This window comes from Haliotis rufescens, unplaced genomic scaffold (genome assembly GCF_023055435.1).
Source record: "Haliotis rufescens isolate VD_foot unplaced genomic scaffold, xgHalRufe1.0.p SCAF_11, whole genome shotgun sequence".
Taxonomy (NCBI): Eukaryota; Metazoa; Mollusca; class Gastropoda; order Lepetellida; family Haliotidae; genus Haliotis; species Haliotis rufescens.
This window is the reverse complement of record NW_025963791.1, coordinates 40,857,618-40,875,066: the sequence shown is the minus strand read 5'-3', so window position 1 is coordinate 40,875,066 and position 17,449 is coordinate 40,857,618. Positions and strand designations below refer to the sequence as shown.

The following is a 17,449-nucleotide window of genomic DNA, read 5'->3' as shown; positions in this document are numbered from 1 at the left end:
TTAGAATAGGTCCTCAGCAACCCATGCTTGTCGTGAGAATCGACTAATGGGATCGGGTGGTCCCGGGTTAGAATAGGTCCTCAGCAACCCATGCTTGTCGTAAGAATCGACTGATGGGATCGAGTGGTCCCGAGGTAGAATAGGTCCTCAGCAACCCATGCTTGTCGTAAGAATCGACTAATGGGATCAACTGGTCCTGGGGTAGAATAGGTCCTCAGCAACCAATGCTTGTCGTAAGTATCGACTCATGGGATCAAGTGGTCCAGGGGTAGAATAGGTCCTCAGCAACCCATGCTTGTCGTAAGAATCGACTAATGGGATCAAGTGGTCCCGGGGTAGAATAGGTCCTCAGCAACCCATGCTTGTCGTGAGAATCGGCTATTGGGATCGGGTGGTCATGGGTTAGAATAGGTCCTCAGCAACCCATGCTTGTCGTAAGAATCGACTGATGGGATCGAGTGGTCCCGAGGTAGAATAGGTCCTCAGCAACCCATGCTTGTCGTAAGAATCGACTAATGGGATCGACTGGTCCCGGGTTGAATAGGTCTTCAGCAACCCATGCTTGTCGTAAGAATCGACTAATGGGATCGACTGGTCTCGGGGTAGAATAGGTCCTCAGCAACCCATGCTTGTCGTAAGAATCGACTCATGGGATCAAGTGGTCCCGGGGTAGAATAGGTCCTCATCAACCCATGCTTGTCGTAAGAATCGACTAATGGGATCGGGTGGTCCCGGGGTAGAATAGGTCCTCAGCAACCCATGCTTGTCGTAAGAATCGACTAATGGGATCGACTGGTCCCGGGGTAGAATAGGTCCTCAGCAACCCATGCTTGTCGTAAGAATCGACTAATGGGATCGAGTGGTCCCGGGTTAGAATAGGTCCTCAGCAACCCATGCCTGTTGTAAGAATCGACTAATGGGATCAAGTGGTCCCGGATTAGAATAGGTCCTCAGCAACCCATGCTTGTCGTGAGAATAGACTAATGGGATCAGGTGGTCAGGCTCGATGACTTGGTTGATGCATGTCATCGCATAGATCGTTGCTCATGACATCAATTACTGGATTGTCTGGTCCAGACACAATTATTTACAGACCAGTGTCATATAGCTGGAATATTGCTGAGTGTGGCACTAAGCAACAAACGATGCCTGTGCTGACTACATGAGGAATATTGCTTATAAATGTTTCATAATGTTCACGCTCTGTTTGCAGATGATGAAATGCCATCACACGTTCCAAGTGAACTAGGTGGTCAGTTTACAGAAATCTTCATCAAGCAGTCAGAGAATGTGTCGCTTCTGCTCTCTCTCTTGGAGGTAAGGATCGTTGTGAATTAACCTGTGCTTGTCAAGCTTAATATTTTATAATGGAGTAGTATCTACTATCTTGACTTTCAGTAGCTTCATCTGTCTATGAATGGACCGAGTACATAGTCAAGCGGATGGAGAGAGGGAAGTTGATGGTTCAGTCACTAGCCGTGTAATACCCAAAGACAATAATAGGTGGTACTTCGTTGTTTCCATGCCTGGCCATTGTCATTAAGGGGATAAATCAAGGACTGATCGGCTCAGTCAGTCCTCCGTGTCTGTGTGGGGTATCCATGTTTAACTGTGGCTTGGTATCTCAGTGTTATATTGTCATTAGCCTGGACTAGTACAAGCAGCCACACACACATGCATGCACATTGCTATATAAGTCCAATAATCTTGACCGCAATGATAAACCCCTTTTCACCTCCCTCTTCATCTGTGTATGAATTTGTGTCAAATCTAATGATAGTATTATATGTGAACTGGAATATGTTTACACGTCTCTTTGGGGATTTCGGTCAGAATAGGTCCTTGTATTCCATGCTTATCTAAAGAACTCATAAAAATTAGTGTGACCTGATACCACATTGTCATTGTTCCTCATGCTGTGAAGACCTTAGGGGCGGGGGGGATGGGGGTGTCCTGATGTCAGTTCTAATTATAACTTATTTTGAGTGTTGTTTCAATACAGCCTGTGATACCCCTGTGGGGAGTCTGGGATAGTATCGCACCCAACAACCTGTGGGTGCTGATTGTAAGAGGCAACTTAACATGCTTCATGGATCGGGCGTGGTGACTTGGCTGACTTGGGGCATCATACTCCAATGATAGTTGCTACTATTGTCAATCGCTGGAATGTCTGATCCAGACTTTTATTTACAGTTTGATGACATATAGCTGGAATATTGCTGAATGCAGCATTAACCAAAACAATACTGAACTAACTGCCCCCGTGATGTTGGTGTTAACATTGGTCAACCTGTTTCCTCCAATGTAGGAGTATGACTTCCATGTGCGCTGGCCGACGGTGAAGCTGCTGACCGTCCTGCTGACCAACAAGAGCAAGCACCTGCAGGAATGCATCCTGGTCAGCCCCATGGGCGTGTCCAAACTCATGGACCTGCTGTCCGACAGCCGTGAGATCATCAGGAATGATGTGAGTACATGGATCAAGCACCTTGTGACGGAATGTCGTGTTGTGAGTAGGATTGCAGTGCCAGTGTATGGAGACATAGACACATGATAGAGAAACTCTTTGGAAGATGTGACAATATGACCGGACATGTATCACTACAATATTACTTGTCTCTATTTGGGTAAAGTTTTATTTTGATACTGTATTGATACAAATTTATAAATATCAACACTTAATAAATAATTCAATACCACAGACACATTTACTAAGATTACTATGGGAAGGATGGACATTAAAAAGACAAATACAATCTTAAATATTTACTGGATCTACCTAGATCATATTTAGCATCAAATGTCAGGTCTACAAAGGTATTTTTTATCTGTTAATATATTGATACTAAATTTCCAATAATAATAATAATAATAATAATAATAATATATGCATTTGTATAGCGCAGCATTCACTGTTATTATTTATTAACTCATGTTAACTCATGTTTGCTGAAATACCCTCTTGAGATTCCAGGGTAGAATTTGTCTCAGATACTTTATCTCTGAAGAAGCATTAAGCTCTCTGAGCTACGTTCACCTGACTTTCCTTCTGATTGTGCAGGCGCTGTTGTTATTGATTCAACTCACGAAGGGGAACGCCAACATTCAAAAGATTGTTGCATTTGAGAATGCATTTGAACGTCTAATCGAGATCATCCGAGATGAAGGCAACAGTGATGGTGGTAGGCACAGATCAGGGCACATGTACATTTTCATCCGTGTGGATTCAGGGGGGCAAGTCAGTCCCAAATACATGCTTTACTCAAAGGGGATGCAATGGCCACAATGATTGCTGAATGAAAAGTAGTACCGGTAATTGATTGGCTTGGAAGACAGCTATTAGCAGTTAAAGCCCCGTAATCAGGGGCTATATGGCACCACAGGTGGCCGTGTGTGGTATTTCGCTGGACAAATGTTTTAGCTATTCCAGGATCCGCATGTCAAGGGGATAATTTCAGATTTAACCCTGACTATGGCCCTTGGTCTGTCAGCAAACACCTCATTATTATACATTTTACGAACATTTTCTGACTATGTGAACCTGACTAAAGACATTTGTCGTTTCATTGCAATGATACAAGCTACGCCAGTCAGTTTATATGTCTAACATTTCAGTTTTCTTTTTCAGGTATTGTCGTGGAAGATTGTCTTCTCTTGCTTCTTAATTTACTCAAGAACAACGTTTCAAATCAGAATTTTTTCAAAGAGGGTAGCTATGTTCAGAAGCTAGAGCCGTATTTTGAGTTGGACGCAGGTCAGCAGAACACCCAGGGGGGCTGGTCAGCTCAGAAAGTTACCAACATTCACCTGATGCTGCAAGTGAGTTGACGTTGTGACCACTAACACAACTAACAACCCGGTGTGCTCAGAATTTTGGTGGAGATGGGTCAACTTTTGGTGGATGGGTCTTGTTTTGAATAAAGCAAAGGTTTATTGGAACTAGGGCCAGACTTCTTTTTTCGGTTTACAGATTTTTGACCCAAACATTTAGGTCAGTAGGTTTAAAAAACTAACTAATTATTATTTATTTAATTTCAAATATTTACTTTGATTTCCTCAAAATGTTAAGTAGATAAGGAGGGAAAAAATTGGGATGTGAGGAAAAGGGATTTGTCATAATCTGTTGTGTTTTGAAGTTTGTTAGAAGCTTTGTCAAAACATCTCACTTTGAACCTAATTCTGATTATTTGAAATATTGTATGTCCATCCAAGGAATATATCTAAATAATTTTCTGCTGATGAAACTTGAACATTTTCACTTGAACATTTTCATATGGTCTGATACAGAGAAATACATAAAATTGCAGGCGAGCTACACTGTCTAATCGTTTTCCTTTAGATCTTGTAACTTGTATCTTGTATCAGTTTGAACCCAGTACTGTGTGACTCTTGCTGTTGTAGAAGTTTAGAGAAATATATACATATTTATGAATTGATATGTCTGACAATAAGCCTTAATGATTGGTTCCAATAAACCTTTGACTTCTACAAATATGGTATAAGTGCTATTTAGCATGGAAAAGCATGAGTTAATAGTACTAGGCTTCTCCAATAATGCTTTGTCCTATTTTGGAACATAAACATAAAACAGTTCTGCATGGATTCCATTGTGGACTAAGTCCCCCAAGATAGTGCCTGGGTTCTGTTACAATGTCTGGCATCAGCTTTGTGCCATTAACACCAAATTAATTGTTTCTGTCCCAAGTGATGTCACTGTCAACCCAAAGTAGCAAACAGTTTGTGATGTCAGACAATGGCGACCATTGTATTGTGATGTCAGACAATGGCGACCATTGTATTGTGATGTCAGACAATGGCTACCATTGTATTGTGATGTCAGACAATGGCTACCATTGTATTGTGATGTCAGACAATGGCTACCATTGTATTGTGAATCACAGTGATTTTGTACAACTTCTAGAAGCTAGGGGACAATTCAAATTTTCAGCCGAACAATCAGCTTTTGGCATGTTTAGACAGTGTAAGAAAGAGCTGACGTCTTTTGTCAGATATGTCCATAAGAGAGTCCTGAAGGTATTATTGGAAGCCCCCTGGTAGTTAGCATGGAGTGCATTGCTGACAACAGTGTCCAACCCAGAATTGAAAATCAAGGGAGACTTGTCCCCCCATCATGTAGAAAATAGGGGGGATTTTGAAAAAGTAGGGGGGATAACTGCTTTCTTTAAAAATGTCTTATTTTGTATTATGTACTCGAACATCATCATATAAAAGTGTAACAGATCAGAATAAAGAACTGCTTTTTTGAGTCACTAGGACCGGGATCGATTTCCCCTTCAGTTTGAGAAGTAATTACAGTGACTGTGGTTTCATTATTGTCTTTTTTAGAACATCTATTTTGATTAAAAAAGTCTGTAATGTTTTTGTTTTGCGAGACATTTTCACTATCAAAAGATCGTCTGCAATGACAGTCGGCGATTCATATTGTGTGATTTCAGAAAAGAAACTAAAACGAACTAAAATGCTCAAAAATACTTCTAGAACTATTCAATATAGAATATTTATTTGTCTTTTAACATCTTGATTTTTTTTAGTGTGAATCGCGCAATCGCGCGGTCTGGGTTGGACACTGGCGACAATTCTTGTTAATGTTTTCCCACACTGTTCTTTCCCCTTTCTGTGTCTCTGTAGCCGGGGGTATTGACATCAGATGTCCAGTTATATTTGTCTGGACATTCCCACCTTAGCCACATGTATGTCATGTGAGTAGGACGTGATGGTTACCATGGTTATCATGTAGGTCTGGGTTGTTTCATTTGAATTTTGCATTCAGCTCTTAAAGTCAGATCATAATGAAAATGTAAAATGGTTGAACAAGAAGTACCTTTTTATGATTCGCATATCAAGCTTATCAATTCCACTAGCCAGAGTTAAATGGACTAAGAATTTTGTGTGTGTATTTATATATATATATATATATATATATATATATATATATATATAGGATTATGGTTGGCCGCCACAAAGCGGTGTTAAACCCATCTCGCTTACTCACTCTCTCTGCATGGGGTGTGGGAGTTGGGAGTTGGGAGTTGGGGGGGTTTACGGGTGGCCGTCACAAAGTTGTGTTAAACCCAACTCGCAAACTCACTCTCTTTGCATGGTGACTTGTTTCTAATTCTGTGTTTGTTGATCAGTCCTGACTGTCCTGTCATCATAGATCTGTCATTAGCATGTGTCTTGCTCGTCATCATCGTCATTGTCATCATCTTCATCATTTTCATCATCATCATTCTCCATTTCCTCCTTTACCTTCTTCCTACTGTTTATTTAATTTCTCTTCGATCAACTTTCAATTGATTTTATTGTCTCTACTCAAAGGTTTCATGTATCCTAGCACGATTTTAGAGAATCATTGTACAAATGTGAATAGTGTATATTGTATGTACTTGCTGGGAAATGTGTTTGTCAGAGGAGCTTACGTTGCCATGGTTACTGTCAATAAGTTCATTTTGATTTCATTTTTCTGGAACAGTGCTTTGTTTTTTGTTTTATTGATTTTTACTGTTCATTTCAGCATTTTTTTATGAATTTAATTTTGCGAGTCCACTAAAATTCTGGCTCCGCACACATGTAGCATTGGTTGCTTGGTAACAGTGGGTTGGCAAGGTGATGATGCTGTGCAGGTTACTACGTTGTTACCATGGTAAAATGCCTTTCCTAGTAACATGTACAGCCCACTGGTCCCTGTCAAGTGCTTCTCCCATGATTCCCAGCTTAGTTCCGTTAACAACTCATCATGATGATGCTTCATGCATTAATCCTCCCCCAACTCACCCAACTCATCCTCGTTCACCATCATGGACCCATGCTGCTGCTAGCTGCTGCTTGTCACAAGATACTCACTCCCCTTGTTCAGCTAACTGATGCTAAGTGTTGAGATAACAAATGAAGGCCATCTGTTTATTTTTCTTCTATACGGATCATTCTTAGTCACTCTGTAGTGATGAGCTGCAGTTCTAAGCACTTACTCCAATCATGTGTTGTCACAATACTGCTATATTGTTATAGTTATTCTAAGCCGTAACACCACTGCCGTGGTCTAGTGGTAGAGCGTCCGCCTGGAAACTGGAAGGTCCGGGTTTGACCCCGGGTGGCGTCATACCAAAAGACGTTAAAAGATGGTACTTATTGTTACCCTGTCTGGGGCTCGGCATTTAGGGGCTATAACAAGAACTAGTTGGCTCAGAGTCAGTATACTGTGTCTGAGTGGGATGTTCATGATAAACTGCAGCATGGTATCTCAGGGGGCTAGCACTATAAATCGGCATCAGTCCGTGCATGCACGTCGCTGTATAAGTGCAATAATCTTGGATGCGACGTTTAACCTCGTTTCACCTCACCTCGTCATACAAATCGTAGAACTGGATCTGTCATGTAATCGTTAGAAACGAACATTATTGCTAGGGATCTGTGTCATGACCACTTAATGTTTGTTTTCTAAAGGAGCACTCAGCAAACATCCCAGCTGTCCGTGTCCAACTATTCCTTCCTGCTGCTCAACCATGTTCCTTCTGTCAGTGTTCTCCAATTCCACCAGATCATCCAACATTGTCAGTTCTTTTTCCATCACATCAACATCTTCATTTGAACTGCCATCAGATCAGTCCTAGCGTCTTCAGTTCTAGATCATCACATTGCCATCTTCGGTTCTATTGCTATCACAACAGTGCAACATCTTTAGTTCAAGATGTTCCAGTTCTCGATCATCATCAACATCTTCTTTTCCAAGAGAAACACCACATTGAGTCATCTTTCTTTACAAATATATCCTTTCAGTGTTTCGATCTGCTTTCAATTTTGACATTGCTTCGAGTTGTGTCATATCTGCTTTTGAGCTCTTTTCTTTGTTAGCTGTTTTTTACTAGCATTACCAATACAAACAACAGATTGATATGTTTAGTAAGGGGTGGTCGGGTAGCCTAGAGGTTAAAGTGTTGGCTCTTCATGCCGAAGACCCGGGTTTGATTCCTGACATGGGTACAATGTGTGAAAGCCCATTTATGGTGTCCCCTGCTGTGATATTGCTGGAATATTGCTAAAAGCGATGCAAAACCATACTCACTCACTATGTTTGCTAAGCATTAAGTTTAAAGTATATTTTTGTGCAAGTGAAATGGATCATTTGGTTGCTTCTTCACACAATGATAATTACTGTCAAGCAAGACTGCACTGCAACCTACGGGGAAGGGTTACTATGTGTATGTATGACATGTGGCCGTCTCTTGTAGTTGGTACGAACAATGGTTTCTCCCAACAACCCTCAGCAGCAGACGACTTCCTGTCAGAGGGTCATGAACTCATGTGGTAAGTGGTATCATAACTAAAAAACGTTTTACCATGTATATAGAGGTTATCATGCCAGTGTGTTTGGGGATGGTAAATATCCTGCATTAGGAATAAACATTGTATTTAGCGAGCCTTGGCGAGCTAAATACATAGTGTTTATTCCTAATACAGGATATTTACCATCCCCAAACACACAAGCGTGATAACCTCTTTATCATATAATGTCATTCTTTAATTCTGTGCTTTAAAATCGCTTTCCCTCTCTTTCCCTTTACCGAAACATTGCGAGTTTTCCTGGAATGCGCGCATTAATATTTATTACGTCACAGGGTAAGTGATGTGTCAGTCGGACAGTGACAGTAGCCAATATAGTTCCAACTGAAATCTGTTTTTTATACAGTGGCGAAGCAACATATACGCAAAACAACAGTTGTTTTTAATTGCCTTTCGCGGCAATCCATCTGTCTGTCCGCTAGAGTAACTGCCCTTTGTCAAAGGGAAGCTACTCTAACCCTAGTCTATGAGGCGTCACGGCCACGGTCAGACGTTGTTGACAGTCGGTCTGCCCTGTTATAACGTTAAGAAGTGTAGTCAAATGTACACCCAGAGACAAAACGAAACAAGGTAACAATTCAAACATATTTCGGCCAAATCCAACTATTTTAATTTGTGGAGAAGGTTTCAAGCCGCAGAGGTCTACAAGTACAGATATATGGCTACTGGTCCCGCTTGGCTAGGCCTTGTGCCCTCGCAAAATTGTTTCGAAATTTATATTTCCAAAGTTGCCAAAACTTATAAAATGCCTTAGCTACGTCACAGTTAGATACTGATTAGAGTGTTCTGTTGATAATGATAGCCATTATCCCTGTAGTTTATCCAGATTCCTGATGGTTAATTCTGACTCGATCGCAGAATGACGAGGGCGACGCCATGTTTGTTTATAAACAGTGAAAGTAGTCCTACTTGACCTTTGATATTTGCATCTCTATCCGCATATGACCCCAACGGATATCGTTTTTATCCGTTGGCTTTATCCTGCCGAGAAACCTACCAATTATATGATAAAGGTCAATATTTATATCAAATACTAGATTTCCAATTTTATAATGTTAAATACCTCTGTTCTATTTTGTATAGGGACACCTTACCAATACATTGTTTTGACCGTTCCTTGTGTTAAGTAATATGGCATGAAACAAACAAAATTAAGATGACAGTCTGCTAAAAATAGTTTTAAAGATTGTGAAAGGGATCTATTGATACACATATGGGTTGGTGAAAACATACTCATTTCCCCCTCAAACATTAATTCAAACTAGAATCCAATGCGAAACAAAATAGTTTTACAAGCTGTCATTATGAACAGTTATCAGTTATTTTTGGATAAGGACATACAATTATGCAAATAAATAGTGTCACCGATATGTATGAAATTTGATAGGACAGCATGAAAATAATGAGCATTAGTGTATTGATTGATTACAAAAGATATATTCCACTATTTTCCTTCAGTTCTGCAGTATACATTTTCTGCAAATCTTTCCATGATCGGAACAGCAGAATTTGTCTAGGACTGCCATATAGTTGCATACATCAAATACAAGCAGGAACTAGCGTATCAGCATGATCAGAAGGGTACGGACAACTGTCAAAGGATAATCGATCTATGCACATAAGGGATACACAAACCAAATACAGCCTGAAACTAGCTTTGACAACTGTAAATTTAGATTTGACAGCATTTATTTGTTTAATGCAGGGCTTCTGAAGAAGTTGTGCTCGATATTGATGGCTAGCGGCGTCCCTGCAGATGTCCTGACAGAGGTGAGTCTGCTAGTCTCACTCTCATTATTGTAGACTTTGAAATTAGATCGCTTAGTTCCATCAAAAGGTTAAAATGATAATAAATAAATTGCCAGTGATTCCATGGCATTTGATTGGCAAAACCAAGCCAGTTTTTATTCAAAAATAGGCCACCCCCACTCACGGACAACTGTTTCCTGATTGGATGATAATAAAATGGGCTGGACTTTTGTTGAATTATTGCTCTGAACAATGTCACCAATTTTGTATTGGTGTCTTCAGTTTTTTGTCACTAATTGAATAAGCAGTTTGTTAATTTATTATTGTGTACATATTTATATATAATAATGACTTCAATATGTTTTTACATTGTGTGCACAACATTTTTTATACCTGAACTTACTGTGTTTGTTTCGTCCGCAGACAATCAACACTGTGTCGGAGGTTATCCGAGGGAACCCAGCCAACCAGGAATACTTCGCCTCAGTTCTTGCTCCCTCGAACCCACCCAGGTAGGCCACTGCATGTCCCTGGTCTATAGCTACATACCTGAATATCCCCTGCAACAACTCTGCCATGCTAGGGATGGGAACCACTGGAGCTTATTTTAGGTGGTAAAAATGGCTGCAGTTTGTGGACTGTTTTATTTTTTTGGGTCCCTACCACAACTGATTTGGTGTGTCATCTAGTCTGTTGAACTGACTGTGAAACAAATATATCCTATACAGCCCATGCAAGTCTATATAGGTGGCAAGTCTAGATTACTGCAGTTTCTGAAAATGAAGAGTCTCTGGATGGCTTTTGTTATATTTTATAAAGATAATTTAACAACAGTTGTTTCTTTAAAATATTTTTGTTTCAGAGACTAGGTTTTAGTCTCCAGTGTTTCAATGAATTATTAATATAGTATCGATATTCATAATTTTGCAACAATGCTGCATCAATGTTAAAAATGAACTGATGTTTTAATATCACAGTATATGATGACATCCTTATCTGAAATACCACTATTAGGCTCTAATACCACAGGCCACTGCATTAAAACAGAAGTACACTTTGAGCCTGTGGTAGTTGGAATACCCATAATACCATAAGCCATAGCATTCAACCTCATTTGCTCATTCACTGATTTCAAGTTTCTGGAATTGAGTACAAATGACAATGTTTGTTTATTGTAATCCACTGTTTCCAGACCGGCCATTGTTGTGTTGCTGATGTCGATGGTGAATGAGAAGCAGCCCTTCCTGTTGCGGTGTGCGGTGTTGTACTGCTTCCAGTCCTTCCTGTACAAGAACGAAGTGGGGCAGTCCCAGATTGTACAGACTCTCCTCCCCACCACGGCAGACGGTGAGAGACATGGTGTTAGTTACATATCGCTGGTGCTGTGTAGAGGGCTATACACACATTGTGTTAGTTACATATCGCTGGTGCTGTGTAGAGGGCTATACACACATTGTGTTAGTTACATATCGGTGCTGCTGTGTAGAGGGCTATACACACATTGTGTTAGTTACATATCGCTGGTGCTGTGTAGAGGGTTATACACACATGGTGTTAGTTACATATCGGTGGTGCTGTGTTGAGGGCTATACACACATCCTGTTAGTTACATATGGGTGGTGCTGTGTAGAGGGCTATACACACATTGTGTTAGTTACATATCGGTGGTGCTGTGTAGAGGGCTATACACACATGGTGTTAGTTACATATGGGTGGTGCTGTGTAGAGGGTTATACACACATTGTGTTAGTTACATATCGGTGGTGCTGTGTAGAGGGCTATACACACATCGTGTTAGTTACATATGGGTGGTGCTGTGTAGAGGGCTATACACACATTGTGTTAGTTACATATCGGTGGTGCTGTGTAGAGGGCTATACAGACATCGTGTTAGTTACATATCGCTGGTGCTGTGTAGAGGGCTATACACACATTGTGTTAGTTACATATCGGTGGTGCTGCGTAGAGGGCTGTACACACATTGTGTTAGTTACATATCGGTGGTGCTGTGTAGAGGGCTATACACACATTGTGTTAGTTACATATCGCTGGTGCTGTGTAGAGGGCTATACACACATTGTGTAAGTTACATATCGTTGCTGCTGTGTAGAGGGCTATACACACATTGTTTTAGTTACATATCGCTGCTGCTGTGTAGAGGGCTATACACACATTGTGTTAGTTACATATCGGTGCTGCTGTGTAGAGGGCTATACACACATTGTTTTAGTTACATATCGCTGGTGCTGTGTAGAGGGCTATACACACATGGTGTTAGTTACATATCGCTGCTGCTGTGTAGAGGGCTATACACACATTGTGTTAGTTACATATGGGTGGTGCTGTGTAGAGGGCTATACACACATTGTGTTAGTTACATATCGGTGCTGCTGTGTAGAGGGCTATACACACATGGTGTTAGTTACATATCGCTGGTGCTGTGTAGAGGGCTATACACACATGGTGTTAGTTACATATCGCTGGTGCTGTGTAGAGGGCTATACACACATGGTGTTAGTTACATATCGGTGCTGCTGTGTAGAGGGCTATACACACATTGTGTTTACTAAGGAAGAGAATTTATGGATGTCACCTTTTTATTATGAGGAACACAACGTTTCGGAATATATGCTTACTCCTTCATCGGGTGAATGAATGATATGTGGCAGAGAGCATATATATGTACATTGTAAGGAGAACAAAATTAATAAGATAACAAAATGTGGAAACTAACAAGGGGTGGAAACTAACAAGGGAAGTCAACAGATAATTGGCACTGATAGCTGATTAGCAATAGACAATGGAAGCCAACACTTTACAGTAATTAGCGCTGATAGTTATGGACAACTGGAAGCCAGGACTAAACTATCACTGATAGGTAAATGGCAATGGACAATGGGCAAACAGGAGGCTGGGGGTACTTAGCACTGATAGGTAAAGGAATAGAAATAGCAATGCGCAAATGGAAGCCTTCTAGATAATTGGCACTGACAAAGATCAGAGCAGTAAGTCCCAAGTACTAGGCAGATATCTTCCCTGGTCTCGGTTCTCCTGATGTCAATGGCTTCATGTAGTTTTGTTTGTCGTCAGTTGTTGTTGTTGGTAGACAGGACTTTGGTGGCTTCCCAAATGATGTTATTATTTTGGTTCTTGAGGATGTGTTTGGAAATAGCAGATTTCAGGTCTAGTTTGTTGACAGAGGTCTGATGTTCTTTGAGTCTGGTGTTGAGGGGTCTAAGGGTTTCTCCAATGTACTGGTGGCCACAGTTGCAGGGAGTCTGGTATATACATCCTCGGGGGTTGGGACTTACACTGCTTGTGCCTCTGCCATTGACTTGTAGATAGGTCTTGATTAACTTGACACTGGAAAAGGTGACACCTATGTTGGCTTTGTTCTTGATGAGGCGGGAAATCTGATGAGTGACAGGGTAGGGAATGGTGATTCTGATGGGCGACGGGGCTGATCTGGGTCTGGGATCAGGGTTCTTGAGGATCTTGCGGATGGTTTTGGAGACTAGGTGGGCAGGACGACAGTTGTGGGATGTAAAGGTTACTTATGATATTGATCACTGGTTTGTTTGGTACAGACTGGATTATTTACAGGCAGCTATGATATATCTGGAATAATGCTGTGTGGAGTGTTTAACATGAAACAAATCATGTAGAACAGTACCATCCAGAATAAGCAGATGTGTGATGTTTCAGTATTGTCTTTGTGTTGTAGTGAACACCATCACAGCTGGTCAGTTGCTGTGTGGAGGTCTGTTCAGCGGAGACTCGCTGTCCAACTGGTTTGCCGCGACGGCCATGTTGCACGCCATCCTGGAGAACCCCACCCAGAAGGAGCAGCTGCTCCGTGTCCAGTTAGCCACCTCCCTTGGCAACCCCCCCGTCTCCCTGCTGCAGCAGTGCTGCAACATGCTGGCACAGGTAGGCCCAGAAAATATATACTGCTCAAAAGATGATAAGGAGCACCCGATTCTTTCATATTAGTATAGTATGCCATCTAATAAAAACCGTAGGCACAATAATAGTCACAAAGAAACACTAAAGTGTGCAAACACGCAAAGGATTCAGTAAATTAACACTCAGACTCAAGCAGTAGACATTTCTCCATGGGTGACAGCAGTAATGTGTTGATCAGTGATGTCGCCTCTTCTGTGGTCACGTGGGAGCTGTGTGATAGGTTTAGCCTCTCAGTTGGAACAACTTCTTCATCAAGACCTCACACAGCTCTTTCTCACTGTCAAGAACAAGCAGTAAATGCTTTAAGGGGTATTGCAGGATAAGTATTCAAGTATACAAATATGAAGGATTTTACATGAACATTTATAAGAACTGTTTGCTTCCACGGAGTGTGTTCCTGTACAAGTTGTGTTTGTTTCCCCAGGGTGGCAAGGTGCAGACACGGATCGGGCTACTCATGCTGATGTGTGGCTGGATGTCTAACTGCACCATCTCCGTCTCCCACTTCCTGTCCAACTCTGCCAACGTGCCTTATGTATCCTTCAGCCGTATACACCACCACACTGGTGATAACACCTGCCGTATACACCACCACACTGGTGATAACACCTGCCGTATACACCACCACACTGGTGATAACACCTGCCGTATACACCATCACACTGGTGATAACACCTGCCGTATACACCATCACACTGGTGATAACACCTGCCGTATACACCACCACACTGGTGATAACACCTGCCGTATACACCATCACACTGGTGATAACACCTGCCGTATACACCACCACACTGGTGATTACACCTGCCGTATATACACCATCACACTGGTGATAACATCTGCCGTATATACACCACCACACTGGTGATAACATCTGCCGTATATACACCACCACACTGGTGATAACATCTGCCGTATACACCACCACACTGGTGATTACACCTGCCATATATATACCATCACACTGGTGATAACATCTGCCGTATATACACCATCACACTGGTGATAACACCTGCTGTATACACCACCACACTGGTGATAACACCTGCCGTATACACCATCACACTGGTGATAACACCTGCCGTATACACCACCACACTGGTGATTACACCTGCCGTATATACACCATCACACTGGTGATAACATCTGCCGTATATACACCACCACACTGGTGATAACATCTGCCGTATATACACCACACTGGTGATTACACCTGCCGTATATACACCATCACACTGGTGATAACATCTGCCGTATATACACCACCACACTGGTGATAACATCTGCCGTATACACCACCACACTGGTGATTACACCTGCCATATATATACCACCCAACTGGTGATAACACCTGCCGTATATACACCACCACACTGGTGATAACACCTGCCGTATACACCACCACACTGGTGATTACACCTGCCATATTCACCACCACACTGGTGATTACACCTGCCGTATATACACCATCACACTGGTGATAACATCTGCCGTATATACACCACCACACTGGTGATAACACCTGCCGTATACACCACCACACTGGTGATTACACCTGCTGTATTCACCACCACACTGGTGATTACACCTGCCGTATATACACCATCACACTGGTGATAACATCTGCCGTATATACACCACCACACTGGTGATAACATCTGCCGTATATACACCACACTGGTGATTACACCTGCCGTATATACACCACCACACTGGTGATTACACCTGCCGTATATACACCACCACACTGGTGATAACACCTGCCGTATATACACCACCCCACTGGTGATAACATCTGCCGTATATACACCACCACACTGGTGATAACATCTGCCGTATATACACCACCACACTGGTGATAACACCTGCCGTATACACCACCACACTGGTGATTACACCTGCCGTATATACACCACCACACTGGTGATAACACCTGCCGTATATACACCACCCCACTGGTGATAACATCTGCCGTATATACACCACCACACTGGTGATAACATCTGCCGTATATACACCATCACACTGGTGATAACACCTGCCGTATACACCACCACACTGGTGATTACACCTGCTGTATTCACCACCACACTGGTGATTACACCTGCCGTATATACACCATCACACTGGTGATAACATCTGCCGTATATACACCACCACACTGGTGATAACATCTGCCGTATATACACCACACTGGTGATTACACCTGCCGTATATACACCACCACACTGGTGATTACACCTGCCGTATATACACCACCACACTGGTGATAACACCTGCCGTATATACACCACCCCACTGGTGATAACATCTGCCGTATATACACCACCACACTGGTGATAACATCTGCCGTATATACACCACCACACTGGTGATAACACCTGCCGTATACACCACCACACTGGTGATTACACCTGCCGTATACACCACCACACTGGTGATTACACCTGCTGTATACACCACCACACTGGTGATAACACCTGCCGTATATACACCACCACACTGGTGATTACACCTGCCGTATACACCACCACACTGGTGATAACACCTGCCATTTATACACCACCACACTGGTGATAACACCTGCCGTATATACACCACCACACTGGTGATAACACCTGCCGTATATATACACCACCACACTGGTGATAACATCTGCCGTATACACCACCACACTGGTGATTACACCTGCCGTATACACCACCACACTGGTGATAACACCTGCTGTATATACACCACCACACTGGTGATAACACCTGCCGTATATACACCACCACACTGGTGATAACACCTGCCGTATATATACACCACCACACTGGCGATAACACCTGCCGTATATATACACCACCACACTGGCGATAACACCTGCCGTATATATACACCACCACACTGGCGATAACACCTGCCGTATATATACACCACCACACTGGTGATAACACCTGCCGTATATATACACCACCACACTGGCGATAACACCTGCCGTATATATACACCACCACACTGGTGATTACACCTGCAGTATATACCCCACCTAACTGGTGATAACACCTGCCGTATACACCACCACACTGGCGATAACACTTGCCATATTAACCACCACACTGGTGATAACACCTGCCTTTATACACCACCACACTGGTGATAACACCTGCCGTATACACCACCACACTGGCGATAACACTTGCCGTATATACACCACCACACTGGTGATTACACCTGCCGTATACACCACCACACTGGCGATAACACTTGCCGTATTAACCACCACACATGGTGATAACCCTGTACTATTGGAAGTTCTATGACGTTCATCCCTCTTCACTTAATTTAGAGCCCTTACAGCGTTAGAAATTGGCACTAGTCCTGTAGT

The 17,449-nt window shown here is 42.3% G+C and overlaps 1 protein-coding gene across 1 annotated transcript in view; it reads left to right on the top strand.

The window, feature by feature from the left end:
* Positions 1–17,449, top strand: part of LOC124142319 (general vesicular transport factor p115-like) — a 37,597-nt gene that overhangs the window by 9,951 nt on the left and 10,197 nt on the right. The window contains exons 5-14 of the mRNA XM_046510728.2: positions 1,214–1,317; positions 2,309–2,467; positions 3,062–3,182; positions 3,629–3,819; positions 8,250–8,325; positions 10,067–10,131; positions 10,534–10,622; positions 11,303–11,457; positions 13,835–14,040; positions 14,501–14,611. Of these exons, the coding sequence (XP_046366684.1) occupies positions 1,214–1,317; positions 2,309–2,467; positions 3,062–3,182; positions 3,629–3,819; positions 8,250–8,325; positions 10,067–10,131; positions 10,534–10,622; positions 11,303–11,457; positions 13,835–14,040; positions 14,501–14,611 (1,277 nt within the window). The remainder of the gene's footprint in view (positions 1–1,213; positions 1,318–2,308; positions 2,468–3,061; positions 3,183–3,628; positions 3,820–8,249; positions 8,326–10,066; positions 10,132–10,533; positions 10,623–11,302; positions 11,458–13,834; positions 14,041–14,500; positions 14,612–17,449) is intronic.